Genomic DNA, 13,817 nt, shown 5'->3' on the forward strand with positions numbered 1-13,817 from the left:
GGAAGAAGGACAGTTGAAGAAGAGAGAAGAAGGTGGAAGCAGAGGGGGGAGGGGAGTGGGTGGGCGGAGTGGGTGACGGCGCTGGCAGCTGGCCCGAGGAAGACACGACGCACGAGTCACAGGGCGGGCACCCGCCAGGTCATTCAATGAAGCTTCACCCTAGCAGTGCACAAGCGGGATCAAATTCGGCCTAATGACGCCCCAGTCGCCACCATAAGCTCATTGACGTGATTTCAATAGTGGATTTGCTTCCGCTCTCACCCACTGTGGCACCCTCGCCACCACCACAATAACCAACAACCTCCACCTTGAACAGTCCACCGCGTTCACTCTCACCACCACCACCAACCATGCCGCCAACGCCGGCAGCAAACATCTCCCAGGCGTCCCTCCTCGAGCTCAAGGCAATTACAGCAGAGCATGCCGACAAGTTTGCAAAGGAGGGCAAGGGGGCAGTCCGGGGCGCGCCGCGGCCAAAGGTGCTCGACAAGGACCCCTTCCTCCGTCCCTCCCCGGGGCTGGTGAAGCGTCTCGCGCGGGAAGCCCGCAACGACGCCAAGCAGCGGCACTTTGACGCGTCAGGACCTAGCGACGAGCAGCGCCGCGCGATCCTCGAGGCCAAGGCCCGCAAGTACGACCAGCTGGCGCGCGGCGACCTGTCGGGGCTGAGCGAGCGCGAGCTCGCCGAGGCGACCATTGACGTGAGCTGGGCACTTGTTCTGTAGCTGACAACAGTTTGACCGCAAGCGCGAGGAAGAGTGGTCAGATCACTCGTCTGACGAGGACGAGTCGGCCGCGCCGGCACGGGCGAGATGGGACGACGAGGGCAAGTTCGACACGCTCGGCGATCTCGAGACGGTCGAGTATGTCGACGAGATGGGACGTACGAGGACGGGGACGCGGCGTGAGGCGCGAGAGGCGGAGAGGGAGAAGGCACGGGGGAAGAGGCGGCGGGAGGAGGAGGACGAGGAAGACGAGCCGGGGCCGCGGTTCGATCTGGGCTCGTACGCCGAGGTGCAGTGAGTTGCAGCCTTGTTGGACGCGCTGACCCCCAGACAATCACAGGTTATCCGTGGGTTATGCTAAATTCTTCGTTGCAACCGGTAGTTGACTCTCCAGATGGCGACCAGGCCTACTTCCCCGTGTATCAGCCCGACCCGGATGCGATCAAGCAAAAGTACCTGGATGCGGAGCGCGCCGCGCGCAACGAGCACTACGACGCGTCAAAGGAGGGTGGGTGTCCGATTATTCACATGCACCCACTGACACTACTCAGTGCGCGTGCGGGGTGCCGGAGCGTACCAGTTCTCGCTGGACGACGAGAAGCGCAAGGCGCAGATGGCTGAACTCAAGGCCGAGAGAGGCGAGACGGAGCGCGCGCGGGCGGCGGCGGCAGGAAGAGCGGGCTCAGCGGCCAAGGAGGAACAGAAGCGACGCATCGCGGAGCGGCGGCGGGTCGTCGAGGCGAAGCGAGCGAGCTTGCTCGGCGCGCCCGAGGTCGCGCGGCTCCGAAAAGAGAAGGCCGAGCGCGAGGCCGACACCTTCCTGCACGACTTTGAGACCGAGCTGCGGTCGCCGGAGAAGGCTTAGATTATCATTGTAGGCATAGTAGTGGCATACACATGTACAACAGCAATCACAACGTCTAGTCTAGTGTCCACGCCGCGGCTCGCCTACACCTGCACCCAGAACCGGCCGGCGTCGGACGCGCCCTGCCCGTTACCCAGCGCGCCGGTCACCCCGCCACCGCCGACAGCCTTGCCGACGCGCTCCATGACGGCGAGGCCGAGCCCGTCGTCCGAGCAGCCCTCGACGATGATGGCGTCGACGCCGGCGTCGGTGCCGTCGGCCTCGAGCGAGAGGAGGCCGTCGAAGAGGGCCTGCGCCGCGCTCGTAGCGTCCGGCCCGAGCGAGCGCAGCGTCATGTCCACCCCCGGGACTCTAGCGAGCGCCTTGGACAGGGGCGAGTCGGTGAAGTGCAAGAGGCCGAACTTTGGCGTGCGGTCGGCGCGCGTCTTGGTCGCGATGGCGCGGACGACCTCGCTCGGCTCGGTCACGCTCGAGCTGATCGCCGGGCGGGGGAACACGGTCGACGGGAGGAAGAGGTACACGGGCACGCGGGGCGAGTAGTGCCTGTACTTCATACCCGGTGTGGACGGCGCGGCGTCAGGGTTCGGCTTGGGCGTCGGGGCCGACGTCGCGCCCCCGCCCCGGCGCCAAGGCTTGCCGTGCACGAGGATGTCCGTCTCCCCTCCGTGAGTCGCGTCGACGGCGCGCACGATGCGCGCGATGTCCTCGACGCCGAGCCCGCCCGGCCGGAGGACGTTGACCGCCCCTCCTCCGCCAGCCTTCCACCCGAGCCCGTCGACGACCGTGCTCTCGACGCCGACGCCGCACGCCCCGCCGTCGAGGATACATCCCAGGCCTTCGGCGCCGTCGAGGTCGTGCGCTACGTGCGCGGCGCGGGTGGGGCTCGGCCGGCCCGAGCTGTTCGCGCTCGGCGCTGACACCGGCAGGTCGGCCTTCGCGATGAGCGCGAGCGCGAGCGGGTGGTTGGGCATGCGGATGCCGTTCGTCTGCGGGGCCGGGAGGGCGGGCGGCGCGGGGTTGGGAAAGAGGAGGGTGAGCGGGCCGGGCCAGTATGCGTCCACGAGGGCGAGGTAGAGGGGCGAGAGGGCGTAGTCTTGTGGCAGGAGGCGGCGGAGCATGGCGAGCGAGGACACGTGGATGATGAGCGGGTTGTCTCGTGGCCGGCCCTTGATCTCGTAGACCTTGGCCACGGCGGCGGGGTCGAGAGAGTGCGCGCCGAGCCCGTAGACCGTCTCGGTGGGGAAGGCGACCGTGCGCCCGGCGCGGAGATGTGCGGCAGCGGCGGCGAGCGCGTCGGCGACGGCGGGGGTGGCGTCGTAGCGCGGGTCGTCGAGCCGGTTCGGCGCCGACGGCGTGATGGTCACGCCCGCTGCTGGGGCGGGGAGCACCGGTGTGCGGAGGGGCACGGTCATTGCGTGTGTGTGGAAGAGTGCTCGCGCGAGGCGTATGCTCATGCGAGTGTTGCGGCTGTTGGGTGGCGACGGCGCCGGCGATGTCATCGTAAAACTTGTGCTCGAGGGCCGGTGGAGGTGGCCAGGCACGTGCGGTAGTTTCGGCGATTGTGTTAGGGCCGATGGGAGTTCGGCGTTTTCGCATTTAATAGGGCATGTGGCGGATCTGAATTTCGAGCGTACGGTGGGGAGTTGGTTGCGGGACATGGCTGGCAGGTGAGTGCAGTGGTGCTGCCTGGTCGCTGGCGCTGGCTGGAGGCCTGGCTGCACGCACACTGCCAGCCGCTCCTGCCACCCGCTGGCTGCTGGCAACCTCCCAGTGCACCTGCACCGCGCTCGCCGCCTCCCTCGCCGCCGCCTATCGTCGTTACTGCAAGTCACTCGACCGTCTCCATCCTTCAACAACCAGACACACCAAAGTGAGTCGCCCGGACGACCACGACGGACAGGGGTGCGCACCGTGGACTGGACTGGACGGCGCTCGCTCGACTGCTCGACGACATCGGCACTGCGATCAGATTACCAACTTTGCGCGGCCACCAACAACTTTTGACGACAACCGGCCGCGAGCTTTTCTCGACGTCCCGTCCGACCCAAAGCGCACCCCCCGTCACCGAGCCCCCAGGCCCCACTAACCTCCCCAGATGCGTATCGAGCGTTGCGACTTCTCTGGCGCGAAGGTCTACCCCTCGCGGGGAAAGACTTACGTCCGCGGTGACTCCAAGGTGCGAATCGACCGGTGGCAAGGCAGGCGGCTTGGGCAGCGGCAAAGCACAGCAGCGATGGCGACGAGACGGGCAGGCTGGGACGAGCGAGGGCCGGAGTGATGGAGCTGGACGCGGTGCGAGGCGCCGCGCAAGTTTACTTGCGTGTCGTGTCGCCGCGTCGGAGGCTCGAGGGGGAGGGGGAGAAGGGCGACACTCCCGTCGAGACCTGCCCATCACTCTCGATGTCGGCATCGCTGTCGCTGCTGCTGCTGCTGCCGCTGCCGCTGCCTTGCCGCCAGCAGCCCACGCCAACACGCCCACTAACACCCCCCAGACTTTCCGCTTCATCGGCTCCAAGGCCGAGTCGCTCTTCCTCCAGCGCAAGAACCCCCGCAAGATCGCCTGGACCCAGGTCTACCGCCGCATGCACAAGAAGGGCATCACCGAGGAGGTCGCCAAGAAGCGCTCGCGCAAGAACGTCAAGGTTCAGCGTGGCGTTGTCGGCGCCGACCTCGCCTCCATCCTCGCTAAGCGTACCGCCAAGCCCGAGGTCCGCGCCGCCGCCCGCGCCGCCGCCATCACCAAGGCCAAGGCCCAGAAGAAGGAGAAGGAGTCGACCAAGGCTGCCCGCCCCCAGGGCGTCGGTGCCCCCAAGGTCGCCAAGAACCCCAAGGGCTCGCAGCCCAAGGGCAGCATCAACGTCCGCCGCTAAGCTACGACAGTAGAGACGGCGAGGGGTTTGCATGCCAGGCGACGGCACTTGTAGGATAGCGGGCCGCGCATCGGACCTCCAACGATGCACTGGTTATCCATGATGGGCGAGGCGAGGGGGGGAGGGGGAGGAAGCAAGGTTGGGGGTGGAAAACTGCAAGGCTGGGGGTTCTACGGAGGTTCTGCTGCTCATGGGAGACGGCGACGGCGACGGCGACGGCGACGGCGACGTGCTCACCGGCGTCTGCTGAGACTGCAATGGGTAGCAGTCTGGGAGGGGTGAGGCGTAGTCCGATAGGCCCGTCTTCTCGTCGCCACCGCCACCCGACTGAAGACATGCCAACAGCTGGACGCTCTGCCCACTCCACCCACTCCCCGCCACAATCGCACCACCCCAAGGAACATGCACAACTGACATCTCAGCATACTAACAACCACAACATATACAAACGGAGGCGCGTAGGCCGATTTTTGTGGCACTTTGGCAATACAGGACAAACAGTTCGACAGCTTTGTTCTTGACGTGGCGCAGCCGCCGCCTAGATCGGACGCCACGGGTGTGACACAAATGGGAAGCCTTGGCTGGCAGGCGCGCCGAAGCCGGGGTCACGCGGCGCCTCGCATAACGAGCAGAACGCAACAGACGGGGGCGTGTTGACCAGCGTGCAACGCTTGCACGTCCAGTCGCGCGAGTTGAGCATCGCGCCGCCTGGCGACGGGGGGCGGAGCACCGGCGACGGAGGGCGGAACAGAGGTCCAGCAGCTGCGGGGACGAAGACCGGGGCCGTAGGAGTGAGTCGGCCAGGTTGACCAGGGATACCAGGCTGTCGGCCAGGTTGACCAGGGATACCAGGCTGCGCAGGGCTGATTCGACCAGGCTGGCCTGGGAAACTGAACGCGCTGGGCTGGTGCTCGGGGGGCGGAGGTGGGGTGTTTATGAATGGGTTGGTGGAACGCGGGTAGGGGCGTGGAGGCGGGTGCGTGGGTGGGAATGGTGATGGGAATGGAGGGAATGCGATTGAGGAGACGGGCGGGCGGGTCTGTGCCCAGAGGTCTGGGGAGGGCATGGGTGCCGGAACGTCGAGGAGGCTGTGCCATCCTGGGGCATGGGCGGGGTTGTAGCTGAAGCTGTTCTCGCGATGGTTCGAGGAGTTCGAACCGTTGGAGGTGCGACGGGAGGGCGGGACGTATAGAGGCTGGGCAAAGAGAGGTAAGAGCGGCGACAGGGTCGTGGTCGAGATGGCATCGGACTGGGGCTCAACAGACCAAACACTTTTCAGCGGCCCCTCGTGCTCCTCATCTTCCTTAATAGACGGAAGGGGCGACGGCGAGCGCGACCGAGACAGGATGCTCGGCAGCGACGTTGTGGCAGTGGTTGCCGGCTCAGAGGCGGTCGAGACGGTCGGCGCCTTTGGCTCCGTCTCCTTTGGCTTCGTCTCAGTCTTGGTCTCATTCACCTCCTCGGCCTTCGTCGCCTTGATCTCGTCTCCCTTGAACACCTTCTCGTTGGAGGAAGCGGGCATCGCACGTCGTACCTGGCTGGGGTGGCGGGAGGGTAAGTTAGGCGCAGGTGCGTAGGGGTGGCGGCCATGGAGGCGCACGATGTCGTCAGTTGCCTTCGGTGGGTCGTTCTTCACCGACAGGACCGGGCTGGTGATTGGAGCGCCAAGGTCACTCAGATCCTTGTTGCGCTTCTCGTGTCCCGTGGCCTCCGCCGTCTGGCCCTCAGCCTTGGTGCCAATGGTGCTCAGAGTAGTTTCACCCTTGGATGTGAAGAGGACAGTCGGCTTGCCTGCGTACTTGCTAAACCCCGCACCGTCGGCAACGGAGGGCACAGCTAACGGCTCTGAACCCAACGGGGTGACGGAGCCGAAGGTGAAGGTGAGGCGAGGGGGGTTCTGGCCCACAGGAAGTCGCGGGGCGGTCGTCCTAACGCCATTGTTCTCGTCCGACACGGCCTGTGGTGCTCCCTCCAGGGTGAAGGGATTGGCCGCTGGGCGGAGCGCCGTGTTCGAAGCCGTCTTGAGAACCTCCTTGTGATGGGCGGGCACAGGGTCGACGATAGTCGCACCGATGATGGTGTTGGCCTTGTTCTCGGCTTCACCCTTGCGAGTCGACGTGATGGAGGGCGCTCGGGCAAGGGCCAAGTCTGTCCCAAACGTGAATTGCGAGGTCGGAGCAGCCGCCCACGCCGGCGGAGTGGAAGGAACGCCAGATTCAGCGGCCTTCGTGGCAGCCACAGGCGTGGTCTCCTTCGACGGTGTCCTCGACTTGGCAGCGGTGACCACAATCTCGGGCACTGTGACCCCCTTGCCCACCTTGCTCGGGGCCTGGCGCAGTAACTTGATGTCGTTGAGCTCGTCGGTCATCTCGGCAAGGCGAATACACAGCTCCTCGCGCGAGACCGGGAGCTGGGACTTGTTGCGGTGCTCGGCTTTCCTGACCGACGCATCGAGGTGGTCTGCCAGCAAGTTGGCCTGTACCTCGAGCTTGGAGAGCAGGCGGGTAATGCTTTGCAGCGTTTGGGCTTCCTCGAGAAACCGTGGGGGTGTCGAACGGCGGGGAGCATGCAGCTCGTCGATCTTGCTTTCGATGCGCGCGAATCCCTGCACAATGTCGGCCTGGAGGGAACCAAAGAGGTCGTCGACATGCTGCCTCGTAGCCGCCACAGGCGGGTGCAGGGTGTCTTCGGAACCGACGGCCGTGAGGCTGGATGACGGTCGCTCGAACCGCTTCGACTGTTCCACGGGCATTGGTTCCGGAGAGGGCTCTTGCGAGGGCGCTTCAGAGGGCGGTGTACTGCTGCGCTCGCTCTCGGTGGGCGTTGCGTCTCCTCGACGGCGGCGAGCAGAGCGTGTGACCCATCCCATGGGGCCCATCCTCCTCTCGTCCTCGGCTTCATAGTGCGCCCCTGTGTTGTCAGTGCAGCCCGGTGGCAAGACCCACATTCATTCAGGTGCGACAGGCGCGTGAGGAAGGCGGCGACAGCGAGCTTGTCCTCGTTTGGCTTTGTGACCTCGTAGATCTTGGTCGCGGCGGTCATGACCTTGAAGAATGTGTCGGCAGTGCAAGGGAAGGTGATGGCCGGTTCCCAGTCGAGCGCACCCGTGGCCTTGAACACTGGGTGGGTGGCGACATAGTCTGGGACCTGGCACGCTCGGGTCGGCATGGCCGATTCGGTTGAGAGCGAGTCGAGGTCGCTCTCGCTGTCTGAAGAGTAGGATGAGTCGTCGCGCCGGTCTAACATTGTTTAAATGTTGTCGAGGGCAGAGTAATGCGACGAGGAGAAGGCAAGGAAGAAGGCAAGGCCAGACGGATGTGGGCAACTGACTCTTGCCGGGTGATGTCACAACCGCACTGGACTGGACCAGCCGGGTGGAGGCACGCGGCACGCGGCACGAAGCAAGGTGGCGAGGTCACGTGGAGGTGGGTTGCACAGTCGTGGCAGCCCTCCTATGCACTCTGACACGTTGACTCTTCCTGCATGCACTGCAGCGGTGACACGTAGGGCCTGGCCTTTGCTATGCACAAGGGACTATGGGGTCGCAAGGCCAGAGCTTGGGGCGAGACGACTGGGGCGAGCCAACCTTAGTCCCGTCCATCCCACCAAAACAAGAACCGAGTGATGGAATACTTCGGTGCCCGGTCGTCTGGGAGGGCGATGGTGCCTTCGGCCACCTTGAGCAACTGGATCTAGGCCGGCTTTGTCTTAGTCGGCGACTGCCTGCAGTGTACGATCCCCCAGGAGCGGCGGAGACGGCGAAGGGTAGATAGGGACATAGGGTAGTGGTGGTCCGCAGCGAGGTGGTGCAGCATCCTCTCGTTGGTGAGGTCCTGATTAGTCAGGAGGATGTGCTTGATGCGCCGCAAGTCGTGCTTGGAGTGCTTGGGTGCCCGCCCGCCCGGCTTGGCTGGGAGCTGAGACTCGTCGTTGAGGTACTTGACTTTGGCACGTTGCGCAGTGGACGGCGAGGTCTTCCAGAGGGCTGCTGCTTTTCTCCCCGAGTGGTGAGCGGCATACGCGCCAAGAGCGTCCTTGTCGCCCGGTGGCAAGGGCATGTTGGCGATGGGGGAATCGATCAGGCATCGGCTGGAGCAAAAAGCGCAGTTGAGCGCTCAAAGCGCGCAAAGCCTCTCCGATGAGAAGGCGGTCGCGACGCGTCGGTGGAGGGGTGGTTGTGGGGCAAGAATTTAAACACCCAGTCCCAATGCAGCACTGAGATCGTACGAAGACGCGAAGTGCCGTTGTGGTCAGTGTGCTGCATGTGGCAAGGGAAACGCAGAAGACAACAACATGCGGGGACATTGGCGAGAAGGCAACCCAGCCGAACTCGAGAAACTCTTGGTCAGAGTTTCGTCAGCCAGTACTCGTTTCTCCCGTCAAATAGGTCTTCTACCCACCCTGGTGACTCGCAGAGGACAGCAAGGTCGTCAGGAGGCCCAGGACAGTGGCCTCGATGCATGTGCCACAGTGACTGGGGATCTTCGCTTCCATTTTGCTCCCGCCATATCGGAGCCCCGGATTTTCATTCCCCACGGAGAGTGCACTGACGCCACCTCGGCATGCGGCGACTTTTATCGTCGGTCGTCGTCGTCGTCGCCTTTGAGCCGATGCATGCACGCAGCGATGACGACGAGATTGAGTCTCGGGGCGGAGCACGCCTGCACCAACCGTGGCATCTATTTGTGAAACGAGGTGCCAGCAAAGTCAAAAGAGTCACGGGGAGGGGCAGCAAGGCACGACGTCATCATCCACCCACCCACCCACCCACCGGCTCTTCCGCCCCGCCCGCCGCCTCTGCCGCAGCCGACACTCAGCCCCAACAACACTTCCGCGGCTCCCCTCATCCACAACCACACTGCCCACATCACAACCATGCCGCGGCGCGTGCTGCTGACCGGCGGCTCGGGGTATCTGTGCGTCTCGCTGGGCTGGGGAAGCTGACAAAACTAGCGGAGGCGAGGCCCTGTTTCAAATCGCGGCGCTGCGCAGCTCCGGCGTCCGCGAGTTCCAGGACATGGTGCTCTACACGACCTACTTTCACGCCGAGAGCGTCGACAAGCTCAAGGCGCTCGGCACTGAGCCGGTACAGATCGACCGCGAGGATCCCGTCGCGCTCAAGGCCTTCATCCACGAGCACGACATCGACACGGTTGTCGAGATGACCGACTTTCGGTGGGACTCGGTCGCGCCCCCCGTCATCGAGGCGCTGGGCGAGCTCGGCGGCGAGCGGCGGTACATTGGGGTGGGTTGGATGTCAGGAGGGAGGCTGATGGCAGCACGGCGGGGCCAAGATCTTCGCGTCGTTCGCGGGCATTGAGACGCGCGAGCCCATCTACGACGACGCCGACCCGCTGCACGCGCCGCGCGGGGGCAACGACATTTTCCAGGTCGCGCGCGACCTGGCCGACAACTATGCCGCCGCGCAGGCGCTCGGCGCGAAGGCCGGAGTCAAGGTGCACAACGTGCTCTCGCCGACAATCTTCGGCAAGAGCCGCACGTTCGGCCCGTCGTCCTACTCGATCCACCTGATCCGCCTGGTGCAGATCGCCAAGGCGACGGGCCACCTGTGGCGCTGGCCGTCGACCGCGCGCTTTGCCCAGTGCCACATTGAGGACTTGGGCGCGCTGTACGTCCAGCTGCTGAAGCGAGACGACGCGCCGGCCGGCTTCTACTTTGCCGAGAATGGCAGCTTTGAGTGGACGAGGCTCAGCAAGGTCATCCTGCACGACCTCGAGCTCGACGAGACGGTCAAGCCCGCGACAGAGATTGATTTCGACGCGGCGGCCCAGGCGATCGGCGTCAAGCCGGAACAGATTATCATCGAGTGCGGCGGCCGCACCAACATTGTGGGGCGGAACGGCAAGAAGATTGGCTGGGAGCCAAAGCATGGGCCGGATGAGATTTACCAGCTCGCAGGGCCAGACTCGCGCTGGATCGAACAGAACGTCGACCTCACAGACAAGTCGTACTTTATCGACCTGAGCAAGACGGGCATGCCGAAGCATCACTAGGGTATTGAGTTATAGTTAATGCAGAGAGGTCTCCGGGATGATAGTATACATATGCAGCAGTTAGGCCACGCGCCGCCGCTTGTTGCCACCGTTGCCAGCCTCGCCGGCACCCTCGCGCCCGGCTCCACCCCCGCCGCCAGCCTTGAACGGCCGCGACTTCTTCTCCTTGCCCGCCACCTTCTTCATCTTCTTGTCCATGGCCTTCTTGACGGCACCCTTGCCGCCTCTCTGCTCGAGGCTGTCGAACTTGGCCTTGAGCAGCAGGTCGCGTTTCTCCGCTGGACGAGTCAGAACCCACAATCCCCAAGCCCACTCACACTTCTTCATGAACCACGCGCCCTTGCCCTGCTCGCGCTTCTCGCGCTCCTCGCGCTTGGCGGCAGACAGCACCTCGCGGTTGCGCGTCTCGCGTTCCGTCCGCTCGACCTTTGTGCGCACGCGCGCGAGCTCGAGCTCGAGCCGCTCCCGCTCGGCAGTGAACCGCGGCTTCTCGTACAGCTTGCAAGTCTTCTCTGCCTTGGTGGCGGCCGTCACCGCCTTGCGGAGGTTGGAAAGCTCGTCGCGCAGAAGCTTTGGCAGGAACGCGTACCCCTGCGCGTGCAGGTGCGCGTCGACCTGCCCCGCTGAGAGGGACGAGAAGCGCGGGTCGCGGCTCGCTTTCTTCGGCACGTCGACGACCTGGCGTGCGCGCGACACCTGTCTCTTCGTGCTCATCATCGTCGGACTGGTGGGTCAGTTATGGCGACGGGCCTTCGACCCACGCATGCTTGTTCTCGCGCTTCTGGCGCTCCCGCTCCGCCTCCTCCTCGCGCTCGCGTCGAGGCCGGCTTGGCCCCGCCTCTTCCTCCAGCACCACGCCGGCGGCCTTGCCCTTGGCGCGCTGCATATCCGCCAGACGCGCCTTCATCGCCGCGAGCTTGTTCTCCTTGGACGAGGGGCCGGGCTCGCCGTCCGAGTCCGAGTCGTCGGCTTGCCGTCTCAGGCTCTTCTGCGCCTTCATAAGTGTCGCAAGGGGGATGTCGTTGAGTCCCTTCTGGAGCTTCTTCTGTGGAGTGTTAGAGAGCTGCTAGCGGAGTCGGGCATGTAGCTCACCATCTGCACGCCCTCGCCCTCCGACTCGTCCGACTCGGACTCGCTCGCACCGTCCCAGTTATCCGGCTCCCACGTCGCGACGCCGTCTCCCTCCTCCTCCGAGTCGGCCTCGAAGTCGCCACCCTCCAGATCGTCGTCCTCTGAGCCCTCGTCCTCGTCGTCATCGTCCTCGTCGGCGCCGCCGCGGAGCCCCTTGGAGCTGTAGTTTGTGAACTCGTCCTCCTCCGAGTCGGGGTCGAGGATGTCGTCGTCCATGTCGGCGAACTTGCGCGCCTTGGACGCCTTGGACAGCGGCGCTGCGCTCTTTTTGGCCATTGTGCTGGGCGGGGATGCGATTTGTGTCGTTGAGGTTGTCTCGTCGTCCGAAGCCGACTGAAATCTTGAACGGAGGTGGAGGTCCTCCTTTTACGTAACGGATTTCCGCTCGCCACCGAGACTGACGGAACGTGCTTTGTTGACGCGCCTGCTTGTGCTGCTTTGTCTCTCATCCTTCATCTCGCCCCTTGTCACGACGTGCTCGAGATCCAGGCGCAAGCAGAGCCGCGGGACAATGCCATCGATCCTGCAATAAACCCTCCGACATTTCTTCGCACAAGTGCGAGGAGCGCCATGGCTGGTGGCCTCATCCAGTGCGAAGGTGGAGGGCAAGCGCCGAGCAGGAGGGTGGAGGGCGAGCGCCGGGCGCTCCTGCTCGGCAGTTGTCACAACAACGAGACCCGCCCCTCGCACGATTACACACAATGAGCAGCGCGCCTCTGGTATCCAGCAGACTGCTGACGACACTCACGGCGTTATAGCGCGCTCGTCGCCCATGGCGTTCCTGCACTCACCACATCCACAATGAACAGCCAGGAAGCACAAGTCTTCGCAGCGTTCCCTGCGCTCTACGGCGTCGACAAGCACTTCGTTCCCGCGCTGTGGAGCTACACGCCGCTCGCACACCGGCCGTCGGACCAGGCAGTGGAGGTAAGGCCCGCGACAGGGCGCGCTCACCCCAGGCCCAGCGCGCGACGTTTGGCACCCCGGGTATAGAGCTCATCCCGTACGACGACGCGTGTGGGCAGTGCAAGCTCGGCCGCAAGTTCTGCCTCTCGACGCATGGCCCCACGCCGCCGTGCCATACCTGCTTCGACTCGTACACGTACTGCGACTTTGGGGCTGCTGGGATGCCGGCCGGCATGGGCTTGTTCGAGCCGCAAGCCCATTTCCTGATGCCCGTGGCCGACAACCCAGCATTTTGGGCGAGCGCAGACTTCATGATTCCGGTAGCGGAGTACACTCTCCCTGGACCGCAGGCGGATTTCGACCAGCAAGACGACTTCGCCTCGGCACTGGGGTTCGACTCGGCGCTGCTGCCGCTGCTCGACCCACAGCCTGCGCAGCCGGAGCTTGGGTACCCAGAGTATGGGCCAAGTGCGGCGCCTGTCATGGTCCCTCCGCCTCCTCCGGCTGTAGACGAGGAGGAGGATGAAGGAGACGAAGCGGGCGGGGATGAGGGGGGCTCCGACGGCGGAGACGACACCGAGCAGGAGGAGGACGGCGACGAGGATGTGGAAACGGACGACGACGATGACAACGACTCACCGCCCATCCCTCCACCCTACCCCACCCCCGCCTCAAGCCGTCAAGTCAGCAGCGCGAGCATGTACAGCACATCGAGTGGCGACACGCAGCACACGGTGACGGCGGCGCCGGCGACTCCAGCAACTCCGCGCACGCCGCCGCGCCTTGCGGTACAGGCGACCAACTCCTTCCAAGCCGACCTCAACGCCCTCCTCGCCCAACTCCACCCCGCGCCCTCGACGACGCGCGTCGCCCTCCTGCAGCCGTACGTCACGTCGCTGGCGCTCAACCCCGCCGAGGCGCGGTCCGCCGCCGCGGCGCTCGACGAGGCCGTGCTCGTGCTGCAGAAGCGCGCTTCCCACGCTCTTCTGTCCGCGCTGATCGCGTACCGCGCCTCTGGGGCCCTCGGCGCCAACCCCGACGTCAGCGAGCGCCTTGCCCTCCAGGCGCAGGCGGCGAGCGACGAGGAGCGGCTCAACGCTCTCGAGCAGATCATGCCCTCCAAGCTGCTGTTCGGGGGCAGCCCCGTGCCGAAGGGCTGGAGCACGGCGAAAGCGGCGGCCAGAGTTGACGCGCTCATGAGTAACTTGAATGGCGTGGGGCGGCGCGTCGTGATCGGCGCGTTCATCGACCTGATCTACGCGCGCGCTGAAGCGCACCGCGCAGCGATGGAAGAGTAATACATGTC

The 13,817-nt window shown here is 64.9% G+C and overlaps 8 protein-coding genes across 8 annotated transcripts; 4 read left to right on the top strand and 4 right to left on the bottom strand.

Annotated features, from left to right (window-relative positions):
• Positions 1–350: 350 nt before the first annotated feature.
• On the top strand, positions 351–1,590 carry Q8F55_008152 (uncharacterized protein; the record flags this gene model as incomplete). The annotated part of the gene is made up of 5 exons (XM_069356556.1): positions 351–701; positions 736–1,019; positions 1,056–1,072; positions 1,120–1,233; positions 1,277–1,590. 5 exons carry the CDS (start codon positions 351–353, stop codon positions 1,588–1,590), a joined length of 1,080 nt encoding a protein of 359 aa, XP_069206397.1.
• An 83-nt stretch (positions 1,591–1,673) lies between these two features.
• On the bottom strand, positions 1,674–3,002 carry Q8F55_008153 (uncharacterized protein; the record flags this gene model as incomplete). The annotated part of the gene is made up of 1 exon (XM_069356557.1): positions 1,674–3,002. The coding sequence occupies one exon, from the start codon at positions 3,000–3,002 to the stop codon at positions 1,674–1,676; it is 1,329 nt and encodes a 442-aa protein (XP_069206398.1).
• A 244-nt stretch (positions 3,003–3,246) lies between these two features.
• Positions 3,247–4,460, top strand: RPL24 (60S ribosomal protein eL24; the record flags this gene model as incomplete). The annotated part of the gene is made up of 4 exons (XM_069356558.1): positions 3,247–3,257; positions 3,451–3,460; positions 3,686–3,766; positions 4,083–4,460. The coding sequence occupies 4 exons, from the start codon at positions 3,247–3,249 to the stop codon at positions 4,458–4,460; spliced, it is 480 nt and encodes a 159-aa protein (XP_069206399.1).
• A 538-nt stretch (positions 4,461–4,998) lies between these two features.
• On the bottom strand, positions 4,999–7,706 carry Q8F55_008155 (uncharacterized protein; the record flags this gene model as incomplete). The annotated part of the gene is made up of 2 exons (XM_069356559.1): positions 4,999–7,370; positions 7,406–7,706. 2 exons carry the CDS (start codon positions 7,704–7,706, stop codon positions 4,999–5,001), a joined length of 2,673 nt encoding a protein of 890 aa, XP_069206400.1.
• A 446-nt stretch (positions 7,707–8,152) lies between these two features.
• On the bottom strand, positions 8,153–8,518 carry Q8F55_008156 (uncharacterized protein; the record flags this gene model as incomplete). Its single annotated transcript, XM_069356560.1, has 1 exon — positions 8,153–8,518. One exon carries the CDS (start codon positions 8,516–8,518, stop codon positions 8,153–8,155), a length of 366 nt encoding a protein of 121 aa, XP_069206401.1.
• An 817-nt stretch (positions 8,519–9,335) lies between these two features.
• On the top strand, positions 9,336–10,474 carry Q8F55_008157 (uncharacterized protein; the record flags this gene model as incomplete). Its single annotated transcript, XM_069356561.1, has 3 exons — positions 9,336–9,376; positions 9,414–9,705; positions 9,740–10,474. The coding sequence occupies 3 exons, from the start codon at positions 9,336–9,338 to the stop codon at positions 10,472–10,474; spliced, it is 1,068 nt and encodes a 355-aa protein (XP_069206402.1).
• A 60-nt stretch (positions 10,475–10,534) lies between these two features.
• On the bottom strand, positions 10,535–11,881 carry RRP36 (rRNA biogenesis protein rrp36; the record flags this gene model as incomplete). Its single annotated transcript, XM_069356562.1, has 4 exons — positions 10,535–10,752; positions 10,792–11,198; positions 11,236–11,519; positions 11,567–11,881. The coding sequence occupies 4 exons, from the start codon at positions 11,879–11,881 to the stop codon at positions 10,535–10,537; spliced, it is 1,224 nt and encodes a 407-aa protein (XP_069206403.1).
• A 525-nt stretch (positions 11,882–12,406) lies between these two features.
• On the top strand, positions 12,407–13,809 carry Q8F55_008159 (uncharacterized protein; the record flags this gene model as incomplete). The annotated part of the gene is made up of 2 exons (XM_069356563.1): positions 12,407–12,532; positions 12,565–13,809. The coding sequence occupies 2 exons, from the start codon at positions 12,407–12,409 to the stop codon at positions 13,807–13,809; spliced, it is 1,371 nt and encodes a 456-aa protein (XP_069206404.1).
• Positions 13,810–13,817: the final 8 nt, after the last annotated feature.

This window comes from Vanrija albida, assembly GCF_041260175.1.
Source record: "Vanrija albida strain AlHP1 chromosome Unknown contig_6, whole genome shotgun sequence".
Classification (NCBI taxonomy): domain Eukaryota; kingdom Fungi; phylum Basidiomycota; class Tremellomycetes; order Trichosporonales; family Trichosporonaceae; genus Vanrija; species Vanrija albida.